The 16,478-nt window shown below is 44.2% G+C and overlaps 1 protein-coding gene across 3 annotated transcripts in view; it reads left to right on the plus strand.

Annotated features, from left to right (window-relative positions):
• Window positions 1-7,170: 7,170 nt before the first annotated feature.
• LOC120518502 (bcl-2-modifying factor-like) overlaps window positions 7,171-16,478 on the plus strand; it is a 49,892-nt gene continuing 40,584 nt past the window's right edge. Inside the window, exon 1 of one of the 3 annotated variants that reach the window (XM_039741328.1) lies at window positions 7,171-7,383. Coding sequence is in view for 1 of the 3 variants with exons in the window: in XM_039741327.1 (XP_039597261.1) it covers window positions 13,376-13,380 (5 nt within the window). In the remaining 2 variants the exon portion in view is untranslated. Of the gene's footprint in view, window positions 7,384-9,522; window positions 9,596-13,306; window positions 13,381-16,478 lie in introns of those variants that run through there. The other 2 variants (XM_039741329.1, XM_039741327.1) reach the window with 2 other exon arrangements.

Genomic DNA, 16,478 nt, shown 5'->3' on the forward strand with positions numbered 1-16,478 from the left:
AGCTTTCAAAGTAGCAACTTCCTTTTAATATATGACATGCCTCATGGAAACAGTAGTATTTCAGCAGTGACATTAAGTTTATTTGATTAATAGAAAATATGCAATATGCATCATAACAAAATTAGATAGGTGCATAAATCTGGGCACCCCAACATAGATATTACATCAATACTTAGTTGAGCCTCCTTTTGCAAATATAACAGCCTCTAGATGCCTCCTATAGCCTTTGATGAGTGTCTGGATTCTGTATGGAGGTATTTTTGACCATTCTTCAATACAAAACCTCTCCAGTTCAGTTAAATTTGATGGCTGCCGAGCATGTACAGCCTACTTTAAATCATCCCATGGATTTTCGATGATATTCAAGTCAGGGGACTGTGATGGCCATTCCAGAACATTGTACTTCTCCCTCTGCACGAATGCCTTTGTAGATTTCGAACTGTGTTTTGGGTCATTGTCTTGTTGGAATATCCAACCCCTGCGTAACTCCAACTTTGTGACTGATGCTTGAACATTATCCTGAAGAATTTGTTGATATTGGGTTGAATTCATCTGACCCTCGACGTTAACAAGGGCCCCAGTCCCTGAACTAGCCACACAGCTACACAGTTTAATGGAACCTCCACCACATTTGACAGTAGGTAGTAGGTGTTTTTCTTGGGATGCAGTGTTCTTCTTCCACCATGCAAAGTGCTATTTGTTATGACCAAATAACTCAATTTTTGTCTCATTCGTCCAAAGCACTTTGTTCCAAAATTAATCTGTCTTGTCTAAATGAGCATTTGCATACAACAAGTGACTCTGTTTGTGGCGTGAGTGCAGAAAGGGCTTCTTTCTCATCACCCTACCATACACATGTTTTGTGCAAATTACGCTGAATTGTAGAACAATGTACAGATACACCATCTGCAGCAAGATGTTCTTGCAGGTCTTTGGAGGTGATCTGTGGGTTGCCTGTAACCATTCTCACAATCCTGCGCATATACCGCTCCTGTATTTTTTTATGGCCTGCCAGACCTGGATTTAACAGCAACTGTGCCTGTGGCCTTCCATTCCCTGATTACATTCCTTACAGTTGAAACTGACAGTTTAAACCTCTGAGATAGCTTTTTATAGCCTTCCCCTAAACCATGATACTAAACAATCTTTGTTTTCAGATCTTTTGAGAGTTGCTTTGAGGATCCCATGCTGTCACTCTTCAGAGGATAGTCAAAGGGAAGCACAACTTTCAATTGACCACCTTAAATACCTTTTCTCATGATTGGAGGCCATTTATCTGTTCTCATCCTCTTAGATCTGAGTGCTGCATTTGACACCATTGATCACAATATTCTTAGAAATTGCCTTAGTCAATGGGTGGGCCTCTCTGGCAGTGTCTTAAATTGGTTTGAATCCTACCTGGCAGGGAGAAAATTCTTTGTGAGTTGTGGTAATCACATCTCAAAGACACATGATATTCTATATGGTGTTCCACAAGGCTCTATCCTGGGTCCGCTGCTCTTCTCAATATACATGCTTCCGTTAGGTCAGATTATCTCAGGGCACAACGTGAGCTACCACAGCTATGCTGATGACACACAGCTGTACTTATCAATAGCATCTGATGACTCCGACTCTCTCGATTTACTAACACAATGTCTTGCTGGTATTTCTGAATGGATGAATAGTAATTTTCTCAAACTAAATAAAGAGAAAACTGAAATCTTAGTAATTGGCAATAATGGACTCAATGAGGTTATCAGAAATAAACTTGATGCACTAGGATTAAAAGTTAAGACGGAAGTAAAAAAAGGGGTAACCCTTGACTGTAAACTGAATTTTAAATCGCATATTCATCAGACCACTAAGACAGCATTTTTTCACTTAAGAAACATAGCAAAAGTTAGACCTCTTATATCATTGAAAGATGCTGAGAAATTAATTCACGCTTTTGTTTTCAGTAGACTAGATTACAGTAACGCACTCCTCTCAGGACTACCCAAAAAAGACATAAATCACTTGCAACGAGTGCAGAATGCAGCTGCTAGAATCCTAACTGGGAAAAGAAAATCCGAACACATTTCTCCAGTTTTGATGTCACTACACTGGTTGCCTGTGTCATTCAGGATTGACTTTAAAATACTGCTTATGGTTTATAAAGCCTTAAATAATCTCGCTCCATCTTATATATCGGAATGCCTGACACCTTATATTCCAAATCGTAACCTCAGATCCTCAAATGAGTGTCTCCTTATAATTCGAAAAGCTAAACTTAAAAGAAGTGGTGAGGCAGCCTTCTGCTGTTATGCACCTAAAATCTGGAATAGCCTGCCAATAGGAATTCGCCAGGCTAATACAGTGGAGCACTTTAAAACACTGCTGAAAACACATTACTTTAACATGGCCTTCTCCTAACTTCACTTTAACTTAATACTGATACTCTGTATGTTCAATTCATCACAATAACTATTCATAGTGGCTCTAAAATCCGTACTGACCCCAACTCTCTCTTCTGTTTCTTTTTCCGGTTTCTTTGTGGTGGCGCCTGCCACCACCACCTACTCAAAGCTTCATGATGCACCAACATTGATGGACTGAAAGCCAGAAGTCTACGTGACCATCATCATCAAGTCCTTCTATGAAAACCCTAAATACAAAGAGGACTGTTTGACTTATGTTAGGTAGATTGCCCAGAGGGGACTGGGTGGTCTCGTGGTCTGGAACCCTACAGATTTTATTTTTTTCTCCAGCTTTTGGAGTTTTTTTTTTTTTTTTTCTGTCCACCCTGGCCATCGGACCTTACTTATTCTATGTTAATTAATGTTGACTTATGTTTATTTTTTATTGTGTCTTCTATTTTTCTATTCATTTTGTAAAGCACTTTGAGCTACATTTTTTTGTATGAATATGTGCTATATAAATAAATGTTGATTGATTGATTGATTGATTGGACAAACCTGTCTATGAAGTTCAAGGCTTAACGAGCTAATCCAACCAATTTGGTGTTGCAAGTAATCAGTATTGAGCAGTTACATGCATTCAAATCAGCAAAATTACAAGGGGACTCACATTTTTGCACAGCCAGTTTTTCACATTTGATTTAATTTCATACAACTAAATACTGCTTCACTAAAAATATTTGTTTGGAAAACACCCCAGTACTCAGATGTTCCTAGGAAATGAAAGACCACACTACTGTTATCTTTTTTGTTGAAAGTAAATTATTATGCAGGTTGAGAGGGGTTCTCAAACTTTTTCATATGACTGTATGTGCCTATAGAAGGTCCCACAGGTGACAAAAAAACCCAGCCATTAGGTCAAAGGAGTTGCCTGCAGAGCTAAGAGACAGGATGTTGTCAAAGCACAAAACAAAAATGACTGCAGCACTTAAAGTTCTAAAGAACACAGCGGCCTCCACGGTTCTTAATTGGAAGATGTTTGGAGCAACCACGAGTGTTTGGGGAGACGACTGCCTGAGCAAACTGAGCAATTGGGGGAGAAGGGTCATAGTAAGAATTGAGACCAAGAACCCAGTGGTCTATCTGGCTGAACTCTTGACAACCTATGTGGAGGTGGAAGAAACCTCCACAAGGGCTTTATGGCAGACTGGGCAGAAGCCCACTAAGAGTTTGCAAAAAGGCACCAAAAATGACTGTCATACTGAGAGAAACCCAGATGAGTGTTATGGGTGACCAGGCACCGCTCATCAGCTGCACAACGCCATTCCATTGTTGAAACGTGGTGGTGCCAACGTCAGTCTGCCAGGCCCTGAGACTAGTTAGTGTCTAATAAAGCTGAATGTACAGAGGTATCTTCAAGGACACTCCACACATCAGACTGGCCCCAATGATCACAAAGCAGGAGTGGCTTAGGGGCAACTCTGGGAATGTCCATGGCTGGCCCATCCAAAGTGCGGACTTGACCTCTATTAAACATCTCTGGAGAGACCAGAACTCAGCTAGCTGTCCATTGATGGCCTCCATTCAGCCTGCCAGAGCTCAAGAGGATTTGCAGCTACGAAGGGCAGAAAATCCCCAAATCCAGGTGTGTGAAGCTTGTCGTGTCAGAGTCAAGAAGACTCTGAGCTGTCACTGTTACAAAAGGAGGCTTTAACAAAGTATTGCGGAAAGGGTCTCATTGCTTATGTCAATGTGAGATTTCAGTTTACTATTTTCAATTAATGAAATTTCTTAAATAAGTCTTCAAATCTACTTTTCACTCTGTCATTCGGGGTTATTGAGCGTTTGATGACGGGGAAAAAATTTAAATGATTTTAGCACAAGGCTAAAACAGAACAAGATATGACAAAATTCAAGGGGTCTGAATACTTTCTGAAGACGTGGGGTAGGCCTATGAGACATTAATGACTGATTCTCGTTAAAAAAAAAAAAAGACAAAGAAAGTATTCCATCTCCCATGACTGGAAATAAACACATTTCCAGAGCACATATTCTATTAGTATGAAACCAGTATACAAAGACACAAAATGTCAGTCATCTACAAAGCTTTATTGTCATGGGATATCAGTGTATATCCCAACTAAACTGGTCACAAGGTGTAAACCATACATCGGAGGTGGCACTAAAAATAATATTAATGCATCTACTAATAATAATAACCATGCATCCATAATAATAACTGTGCATTCACTAAGAACCTCCGTCATAATAGCAATATATATGTATCTGCTAATAATATTAATAATAACAGAAATAATATTCATGTATCGAATGGACTGGGGGCTCGAGTTACCTAACAAATTAACGCGCACGTCTTTCTGATGTCGCAGGGAAGCCCAAGCTGACACGCACAGAATGTGCCAACCCCACAATGGCAGTGGACGAGTCTGAGATTTGAATCTGCGGAAGTGATGCGGTGGCAGCGCTTTCCACTGCGTCACCATGCTGCTCCACAATCAATCACACAAAACAAAAGAGGATCAATGAAGATGGCACTTTATACTGTGGTCTGATGGCGCTTGTGTGATTTGTTTTGGATTCCGCTCAGGCGAGTAAGCGTACGTGCCTCTTCTCTTCGTGTCGTCGGATGTTTCAGGTGGTACTTTGACAATATCAAATATTTTCTATACGTGGGGCTTCACTCTGGCGCAAGTTGTCGTATGCACCATGCAACATCACTGATTATTGATGATTCAAGTGCAGCTGCGTGGCGTAAAAGAAAACCAAACTGAGTTCCGTGCGCGCTCGAGCAGATACGGACTCGGCCCCGCCTCCCGGTGCTATGCGCGGCGTACATTTTAGGAAGCCATCCACTCTCCGCCAAAACTTCGTCTTCCCTCCTCCCACCGCTACATGTCGCCAAGGGACGATGGGGGTGGGGTTTGGGGGAGCAAGCGATATGGATGTCCTAAAATGCTCTCCGCGCGCGCTCAACTCGGCAGTAAATTGGCAGCTCGCGGGAATTTCCCATCCACGTGTCAGCAGACGCGCTGGAAGGGTGGGACCAAAACAAAGGCCGTGATTGGTCGACAAGCGCGAGCGGGCCTTGCGTGAGGAATCTATCCGGGCCCTTAATTGCACAAGGGTACATTTATACGGCAGGCAAAATAGGGTCGATTACAGCAGTCCGTGTGTGCTTCATGTAGCGCCGTGAACCATCACGAGGCAGGCAAGAAAGAAAATGTGTACTGTACACAAGCTGAATACATGTTAACTTGAAAAACGTAAATCACAGACCCTAAAAACTTAGACAGCCAAGTGTGAGTGTCGTGGGCGCGTGCGCATGCGTCTGCTACAGGCCGGGCGTTCTGCATCGGTATGGTTCCGACCTTAAGGCATCTGCTGTCGGAAAGGGCATCGGCTCCCCGCTACATTGAACTGGATACACCAAAAAAGTGGAAGCTACTGTAAATTGTAAGGAATGGTAAGAACGACAGAAAAGAAATATATTGCCTTTAGCGATAATTTGCATAGCAACTCACATATGGATCCTGACTTCTAGGAAACGCGGCATTTACCATAGTGCAGTTTTAAAACTGTATATAACACCTTTATTTAAAGATAGACGATAGTTAGGAAAAGCACTACATATTAAAGAGAGAGATAGATAGGAAAGGCACTATATAACAGATAGGCAGAAAGCCAGATAAATATGAAAGGCACAACATAATAAAGACAGATAGACAGCCAGATAGGAAAGGCACAATATAATAGAAAGAAACAGATAGAAAAGAGAAAAGCACTATATAATAGAGATATGCACACAGACACATAGATAGATGAATAGGAAAGACACTATATCATAGACAGTGATTGAGAGGAAAGGCACTATATAATAGAAGCAGATAAAATAACCACTAAATATGAAAGATATAGGAAAGCACTCTATAATAGAGATAGGCAACATATTAAATACAGAGGAAAAGGCACCATAGATCACTAGATAGCTGGATAAATAAAAAAAATGCACTATGTTTCAGAGAGATATACAGACAGATAGATATAAGAAAGGCACTGTATAATAGAAATAAGTAGACAGATAAGAACGGAACTATATAATAGAGACCCACAGGCAGATAGATAAATATATAGATATATAAGAAAGGCGCTATATAACAGAGATAGACATATAGATGGGAAAGGCACTATATAATACATAGAGAAAGAGAGAGACATATACAGTATATAGCACTACATAACTGATAGGTTTTATGAATGCAATGAGCCCGGAGCCAGGCGCAAGCACGGGACCATCCTTAGGTAGAATGTCAGCCTGCCGTACGACATATGCCGTTTTGCACATTTGTGGTGCAGGAGTAAGATTGCTATTAGTGCCCAGCCTTATAATTCTTTCCACATCTACAATGTACGCGCATCTTTCTTTCCTTTTGTGTGCATTTCGGATCACTTCGCTAAAGCCGATGTGTCGTAGCGCCACAGAGGTGGGCTCAGTTCACGCCCGGACTTATAGGACCGCTTTTTGGGGACTGCAAATGTACTCGGGTTCAGTGTCGCTTGGGCATGCCCTGTCATCGTAAGGTAACTGGCAACTCAACATGTGCCCTCTGCGAATGCTCCTTGCGTTCTCTTAGATCAGTTTGTAAGTTTGATGCCTCTCTCTTTAAAGGTGTGTTTCTTTGATGAAACCCCTATTTTTTGCGCACTCAGCAAACTTCTGGCCGCTTTTGCGGCGTCGTGCCTTTAACAGAAAAGGGGGGAGGGTGAAGATTTTTGGAAAACGGGCGGGAGGCGGGCTGGGGGAGGAGTCCAAATTACGTCACTGCAAAGGAAAAAAGTATAGTGTGGATGAATGCGGGTTAACATCAGTTGCAAAGATATCGTTGTGAGATCAGGAACCTGATTTACAGTGAGGCACACCTGAAGAGTGAAGAGTGCGATCGGTGAACACTCGGAGCTGTTGTCCCGCATCAGGACACGTCTCAAAGTGAGTAGCACAGGCCGGGGCAGCAGCAGCAGCAGCAGCACCTCAACGTTTCCGAGATTGAACCCTGTGCATTTCTTTCGGATCCTCCTCTATTTGAGTCAGTGAACGCATTGAATGCTCCCACGCATGCACTTCGAGATGTTGTGCCCTTCGGAGCGCCCCATGTCGTGTGCCCGCTTTACATGGTGATGGAGAAGGATGATGAGGAAGACGTGCTTGTTAATTGGGGTTTACTGTCAGGAAGGGCGCATCGTTTCGACATGGATATGATAATTGAAACAAAGAAATGAAAAATAAGTCGCTACTTGCGTTAATATTTCGGACAGGTAGTCCCCGTTGGCACCGGGTGGCATGAGGAAGCTCTGCAGTGCAGGTTTTGTTTTGCGCTGGAAGCTTCCGGGATGTGTCAAGGCAAAAGCCGAGCAAGTATTGTGTCGCTTACAAAGTGACACCGAGGGACAGACTGCGTGATTTGGTTTTGTGTGCCGGCTGGAGAGGACAGAGACATCGGACCGGCACCAGGCTAGCTGGACGTGTTCTGAATGCTCTGTTGGTGAATTCCGTGTGTACGCAAGTATCACTTATTCTGGTAAGAGTTTAGTTTAGACAAGAGCGTGAAGCGGATTAAGATGGACACACAGTTCGGAATCCAGTTAGCCGTTTTCTACAGGCATGGGTCAAGTTTAGGAAAAGCAAACAGATGTCAAGTGTGTGAATCACTTGCACTGACGAAGCGCAGCGAACGAGCGACTCCCGTCTCTCTCTCTCTCTGAACTTTCCGAGCCGTACGCTTCCCGCTACTGGACACCGAGGGGCGAACACCCAAGTCCGGTGCGCAGTTAAGCCGGGCTGCGCCGATGTCGCAAACCATCAAAGCCGCTTAGCCAGCATCACGTCCGCCTTAGCTGCCAAGGGGACGATGCGACGGATTTCTCCTTCTGCCTTTGTGCTGTCTAACTGTACAGAGAGGCTGTTCTTGTTCGTGCCTTACGATGCACCCTATGCTGCCCGACCAGACTCCGCTACGCCGCGAAAACTAAAGAACGTACAAAACAAGTTTAATTCGTAGCCCGATGCCGAGTCTCTCCCACCACCTCCGGACTGATGACAGCGTTAAATGCATCGGCAAGTTAAAAATTAACGAGAGCGCATCTGAATCAGTGCACCCGGTGGTCGACGGGCCCACCAGGATTCGGGTGAAACCCTCGTGGACTTGGCGATGACAAGTCAGGCGTCCGGAGAACTGCAGCCAGCCACTTCCTTGGGCATGCGACTGACTTCAAGTGTATGAATTGTAAGCAAGGAGTGTGCGGTTTACGATGAAATCAGCCGAGATGTGCCGGTTAGCGACAAGAAGTGCCCTCCAAATCTAACGTGGCAGCGTTTTGTACCGGGAGCTTACCGGACGCCGTCTTGCCATCGTAAGTGAGGTGCGTGACTACATTTGGGCGAAAACGCCACACGTGCACCTTCCACGATCACTTCTCTGCATATCAGATAACAGTGCGCAGTGGCACAAAATATTGAGAGGACACAGATTACTGCAGGAAGACTTGACGGGTTGGCTTCTGTGGCTTTTCAAAAGCAGCGCGGCTCTCCTCGGAGTGTGTCCTGAGCTCTCCGCCCTGAGTTCAGCAGTCAGTATGCCGGGGCCACCTGAGGTCGCGTGGCTGTGGCTTACCGCCCCCTGTCTGCGAACACGCGATATAACCTAAAGGCTTCTGGCTGACTACTGCCGTCGCGGGACTGTAATTAGGTAATGGCGAAAAAAATAATCAGGCGCTTGTGGAATCGCAGAGGGCACGACAAGACCCGATACGTTTCCGGGGTTGCCAGCCTTCCAGTTCATCTAATCTTGGGTCTGCTTTTGGTTTAAACAACTTTAACATCCGATGAAATTGAAGCCCTGGTGAGTTATCTGTTTAACAGCAGCGGCCGCTTTGACTGAGACTCCCGCGACGAGATCCCGAGTAGGCGCTGAAGTCCGCCTGGCGTGTGAGAGGCGGTGCTCACCCGGTCCTAAACGCCGTCGTGTTCGACAGTAGCCAGAAAGACACTAAATAACACCCAGGACGACTGAAACGGTTCACGGCAAGACGCGGCGCCTTTCATTTCATGGTATTGAGATAGTCATTCTGGACGAGATTGATTAAAGAGGAATACAGCAAGGAAGCTTTGTTAGCATCATCATCAAATCCTGCACTGGGCTATGGTCAGTGGAGCTTTAACGATCTCCTCGATAACGTGGCGTTTGTGTTAATTGGTGACTATTAACTATATACTATTACTATGGTCCAGTGTTAGTGGGCGACTAGTGGCAGGTCCTCTCTCGGATATAGTGTCTTTCATATCTATATTTATAAATTATATAGTGCCTTTCAAAGCTATCTATCTATTATATAGTGCCTTTCACACTATCTATCTTTTTATTATATTGTACTTTCTCTATCTATGCATCTGCAAGTTGCCTGCCAGGCCTTTAGAGCGATGCCCTTCATTCTAACATGTTAATCTCTGTATCTTGTGGTTGCCCTTAAATTCTTTTGTTAATAGACCATTTGTTTTTATATGCCACTTTTAGAGCAAATGTATTCTAACCAGGACCACAGCTACGTACTATGTGTTATGAAAGTGCTCATTGTAATGTTAAATGCTGCTCCTCCAGTACACACATCTGTCACACTGGCAACACAGACACCTGCAGTGTCCCCTCACCTGGTATCCATGGCTCACACGAATGTGGAAGCCCGTAGTCCAATTTTTTTGTTAAACGTCTGGTACATGCTCTTGTCATTAGGACCATACATGTTCAGGTAGTTGCCAAAAACAACTGAAATATTTAATCCGTTTGACATGTGATGTGGGTTTATTTCAGAAACATTGTGTACTTAATGGCACAAAACACAAGCACAAGACAAGCTTGTCTTTCTGAGGCCTTTTATCACAAGAAATAGACTACAGAAGCGGTCAGAAACTTTTGCATGTGCCTTTAAAGTTCATGATGTGATTTTTACATTTAGTGAGTCGGGCACCTGGCATTGCCAGAGCAGAATGTACAATAATTTGGTGTTTGCTGTTCATTAAATACACTGAGGTCCGCTCTCAATGCAAGCAAGGTCAGAGTCTATTGTCTCTGAGGACACAAAGCCAATGTCCTTAACTGTCAACAGAGGCATTTGGGAAGAGATCTGCCATCTCACTGGTGACAAGTCAGGCAACATCTCTGACCAAAAATAAGAAACACATTGTGTCCTCAACAGTGTCAGGAATAACAGCTCAGCTAGATTTATTATACACCCGCCTGTCCATCTGTATGTCCACCTGTACATCTACCAATCTATCATATAGTGCCTTTCATATCTATCTATCTATCTATCTATCTATCTATCTATCTATCTATTATATAGTGTCTTTCACACTGTCTGTTTGTCTGTTATGTCTATATATCTTTCTGTCTGTTTATCTATCTATTATATAGTGCCTTTCACATCTACTTACCTACCTAAATAACGGCAGACTTTCATAGCTGATATTTATTTACAGCTGCTTGAAGGTTTGTAGCTTTAAAGATGATTTCATGGGGGGGCCGCATAGGGTGGTGGGCTAACTCGCATGGTGTATTGAGAGTATGTACAGTCCACTAATGTTCCCATCCACATACTAGGTAGACGGCTAAAAACCTCCAACATCACCCATGGTCTTCAATGCCATGGCTACGGGTCGTAAACACCATTGGAGTCTCTTCTGATCTTCCCAGACTTTGCGTTTGTAACAAGCTTTTCTAATTCAAGAAGGCAGCTCTTTATAAAAATGATTTTTAAAGTGGAGGTTCCGCTGAACATATGTGTGCTCTGTGTTTTTTTGTGGCTAAGGTTGTGCTCCTGCCACATTTGTTCTCCTCATAGTAGAGTTCCTCGTGTTTGCCTCCTGCTGGGTTGGCGCAGAGCCCGCCGGTGTGTGCCAGTGTCCTCTGACACGCTGCTTTCCTGTCCATTGCTGGTCTCTGCCTTGTGCCCGGTGCTCACCTCCTGCAGCCCTGAACAGGATGGGCCACACGTGGTTCCAATACAGAGATAGGTGAATGGCTGGCATTTTAATGTGTTACTAGAAGTGATCTTTGTCCAAGCCGGTATTGCATTGCATTTTTCAGTCCAACAGGTGGCATAATTCTCCAACATCAGCTTCACTTTTAGGAACTCCATACCAAATGACATAAAGCAGAGACAGACACACAGACACCTGTCCTTTTATTAGAGTTTATGTTTTATGTGGTCATTTGCAAGTTGGCCTTCGCTCATCTCTGGCTTGGGATCTTTCTGTCCTTTGTTACACGTGTGGCTGGGTGCCCTCCCTTTCCTGACACTCCTCTCTGAGGCACTTCAGCGATGTACGGGCTCAGCAGCCCACTTTCACCAGGCTGTATTGCATTATCAAGTGACGTCAGCTGTGTAACACTGTGAAGCGATGCCTGTGTAAGTGGACTGGGGGCGTATATCCCCTGAAAGATCAACAGTGGGGGGCTCACATATGGGCTTTTATTCCTGGTTGTAATGTTTTGGAGTTGAAAAGTAAGACAACAAATTTGTCTTTGGGGTGTTTTCAGTTTTAATTGTGTAGTTAGGCTAACGTGGGGTCAAGCCAAGAACTGCAGCTCACCACAACGAATAAGTTTGAACTGAAACTAACTAATTGGCCGGCCGGCCAGGGGGCTTTCCTGTTTTTTTTTTTTTGTCCCTTACAGTTCCCCGTTGAGTACTGAAGTGGGGAAGCATAAATACGTCCAGTTGTGATTTGCTAGCCAGCCTGATGGCATCAGTTGTGATGAAAGATGACTGCTGAGGTCTTTAGGGGCGGTGTGCTCTTTCAGCATTTTTGTATTTTTTACTGGCTATTGGACTGACAGCTTTATCCAATCAGATGCAGGTGAGGTGCCTCTCTCTTGGTCACAACGTGGTGTCAGTAGTGGGATCTGCAAAGACTTTGGGCTTCTCATTGCAGTGCCCACACAGTAATGCATCTTCAAAAATCCAGGGGGTCAGTTGATGGATCTCATGTTAGTGACTTCTCACCAGTCTGGCTGCCCCTCTGCCCGGGTTGCTGTGATGCAGTCGGAGGCTTCAAGAGATGGATGGCTGGAGTGAGTGAGAGTTGGCCAAGTGACCGACTTTGATGACTCCTTTCTCTCAAAATTTACTCCATAAACTCTGGCCTCCTCTGGCTGTAGGATGCAATATAACATGGCATGTTTGAAAGTGAGCTACTCTTGTCCCAGGGGGTTATGGTGTGGCATTCCCTCATGAAAGTGGGAGTCGTCTCCCACCTAGTAAAGTCGGCACCATGTCAAAGGGGATGTCAGACTTGCATGACTGCGCAGTTTCACCTTTCTCAAATCCTTCCTTTATTTACAGATATTTTGCTAAAAATGCAGTTGTTTGAGAGATCAGGGCATCCAAGTGGATTGTGGAACATGAGGAACAGCCGATATTTTTGATGTTCCTGTTTGATCCAAGACTTCATTACCGCCATTCTGCTTAAAAAACATGTGATTCAAAGTTTTTTTTGCCATCATGACAAACTACACAGGGTCAGTCAGTCAGTCATTTTCGAAGAGGGTCACGGGGGTCTACTGGAGCAGCCAGCACAGGGCACAAGGCAGGGACAAATCCTGGACAGGGCGCCAGTCCATCATAGACCAAACACACACACAACCACACTCTTCTTCTTCTTCTTTCAGCTGCTCTCATTAGGGTCACCACAGAAGATCATCTTGTTCCATCTCTTCCTGTCCTCGTCATCTTGCTGTGTCACACCCATCACCTGCATGTCCTCCCTCACCACATACACTACAGCCATTTTAGAGTCTCCAGTTTACCTAACCTGCATGCGTTTGGACTGTGGGAGGAAACTCACACAGACACAGGGGGAACACGACTTGGGATACGAACCCTGGTCTTCTTACTGGAGGGCAGCTGCTCTGCCACTGTGCTGTCCCATGGGGTAAGTAACATATGAAAAAAAAAATAGTATTGGTACTTCTTTAAAACAAAAACAGTCGTTTTTGGTGTAGTCAGGGCAAGTCACAGAGTCACTGGGTATGTCAGCCTGCATGAGCGGCAGTGACAGGTGCACACCACAACCTCCATTGACGTGCTGCAAAAGTTGTGCAGTGTGACAGACCTTTAAGTAAACTGTGGGACTGCTGCTCGGGGCACTGGAAGCGACTTTTACATGTCTTGACATTTTCTGGGTCTGTTTTTTACAGTTTATTTCTAGTAGTTGCCTTTATAATCAATTGATATTTTCCTCCTTGCGTTGTGTTTTTTATGGGTAGCTGCTTTTATGTCTCAACTAGCTGTTCCCAGTGGCTTTGCCCACGTAGTAGTGAAACAGGACAAACTTTAAAAATCAATGAACAAAAAGGTATCGCTAGCTAAGTAGAGGCGAGGAACACTCCAAAACACAGAGGTAGAGCGACTCCCCACTCCTGACGTCACGCTTCCCCCTCCCCTCGGCCCGCAGCCTCTGTCTCGGATTAGCGTGAATATATCACTCCTGCAAGTGAACTATGATTTTTAGAGCGATGAGAGAAGTCATAAAATGAACCATAATGTTCAAGCAAATTCTAGAAAAAAAATCCTGATCTAAATCTGTTAAACAGTTCTCTTGTTCGCTAGCTAAGCAGAGGTAAGATACGCCCCTAGGCTGGCGAGTGAGTGGGGAAGGTCCTGCTTCTGATGTCCCCTTCCCCTCGGTCCACAGCCTCTGTCTCGGATTAGCGTGAATATATTGTTATATATCGAGAGAAGTCGCAAAATCAACTGGAATGTTGAAGCAAATTGTGGAAATAAAAACGATTTAAATCCATGAAGTAGTTCTCTTGTGAAAAGCAGGCAGACACACAGACAGATAGACGTTGGGTTTTATATATATACCAGTAATGGCGTACTGCACGATAATGTGCAGTGAATACACTTGACTTGAGCATTCCTATAGTTTTTATTCTCTTACTCTGTTTAGCATTCATTTGCTCAGTGGTTGATGTGCTTGCTGCTTCCTGAGCAGCTATTCTTTTCTCCACCCTAGCAGCCCGCTGCTTCTCTTCTTTCGTCGGCATCTTTTCGCGTTAAAACTAATTAAGTTAGTTTTTGTGTTGCAATTACTTAGTACGTTTTCTTTATTTTTTCACTTAAGACTTCAATCTGCCTCAAGAATGATTAGCGAAGGTGGTAGGGAATGAGAACGGCACCCATATGCATGCGCCGCACGGCCGCCCTGCTGTGTGCTGCCGAGAGTTGATTCTACAATAAAGTAAAATAAAAAGAGTAATAAAAATCATCACACTGAAAGCGGATAGTAGACGTCACGTAGTATATGTGTACCAAATTTCAAGTCAATAGGTGAAACGGTTTGTGAGCTACAGGTGATTTAAAATCCTGGACAGACAAACGAACAGCCACGGTAGCGTATTATATAAGAAGATAGAGAGAGATATATGGATGTGTTTTTTGTAGTTGTCCCCACTGTAATTATTTCATTCAGCTCCGACTACTGCTTGTGCTGATGTTGTCAGTCGTTTGCCGTCTGGTGCTGTCGCGACACTACACTACAGCAGATGTGATCACGTTATGTGCCAAGTCAGTAGTCCCGTCGCCGCACTCAAAGAGTGGAAAAGGCTGGAAAATCTGCTCACTCCCTGGCCCTCTGTAGTCAGACGTGAATAATTTGCAATTGTGACTACAGACGTCTGTCTGAAGTTTGTTTGTTTTTGTTTTTTTTTGAACCGTTATATAAGTCACTTATCATGTGCCATCACTACAGGATTGTGTTTTGTAAAAGCGCAAAAGCTGCTGATTGTAAATGCAAATGTAAGCGGCTGCAGGCTCGTGTGAGCTGGCACGCTCCGCTCAGGGACGTGCCGCATTCCGTGAGCCTGCATGTCTGGCACCCTCCCAACAGGTGCCTGGTTTCGCTCAACCTGCTCGACTCTGATCTCAGTGCCAGGTTTTGCATAATGGCTGTGAGGAAGAACTCCAAGGACTCTTGTAAACTCCTAGTTAATTGTTGGCAGTTTTTGCATAACTGCTTCAGAAAAAAAAGGTAAATGCCCCTTTCTTGGAACACATGGAACAGGACATGATTGAGAATAATTATGGGTGGCCCTTACTTAACACGTGGCGACCTCAAGTCAGGCAATCAAATGCTGTAGCAGCATTTCAGTTATCAGCAAGTGTGCTGTCATCCTGGCAGAAAACAGGCCTCCATCCTGCCCAGTGCATTGACCTAGAGAGACGGTGAGTGTGTTTACATGTGCCTGAAAAACCCGGGAATTCACAGGAACCCCATTTCTTAAACAAAAAAGTTGGGTTGTTGGTTTGTGAAAAACCACATAGATCTCTCTGAGATTAACCCGGATATGTGGCCATGTAAACCCTTCACCGCGTTACAGTTTTGAGTTTTCGCATGTCCACTGCACTCTGCTTTACACACACCGTTCAGCGGCTATGGGTAAATTTCTAGAGGCAGGTGCTCGGGTGGTCCCGTTATTCATTCTCCTAGCTAAAAATAATTGTGAGGGTCCGGGTCGGCCTCACACTACCTTGTTGCTTCTGGGAGCCGCTTGAACAAATAACCTTCCATAGTTGTGTACCGAGATGAGCCAGGCAAATGAGGACATGCACACATTCAACAAGGGGGTGGTGCACAAAGTTTTAACAAAAGCAAACCAAAAACAGTGTTCAAATCGTTCCAATAATTTCATGAATAATCAAGTCCAAATACATATATCCATTAAAATGAGGTTAAAATCCAAGGGTGAACCTATCCTTTTTAAAGCCACAAGTCGCGGTGTTGCTTTCTAAAAATCCAACACTTCCACTGCTTACCCAAGAAGAGCACAGACCACCCTTTGATCTACTTGCATTTACACACGTATTCGCGATCAGCTCAGCCCCCCAGTCATCCCTGCCCTCACACACACCCACACCCGATGAGAGCCGGCACTTCACGCGACACATTTCTTTATTTAGAGACAATAATTGTCTCAGTATTTCAAGAATCGTTGCATTTATGCTGATGAGCTCAATGTGTAGTGTACA

Source organism: Polypterus senegalus, chromosome 18 (assembly GCF_016835505.1).
Source record: "Polypterus senegalus isolate Bchr_013 chromosome 18, ASM1683550v1, whole genome shotgun sequence".
Lineage (NCBI taxonomy): Eukaryota > Metazoa > Chordata > Cladistia > Polypteriformes > Polypteridae > Polypterus > Polypterus senegalus.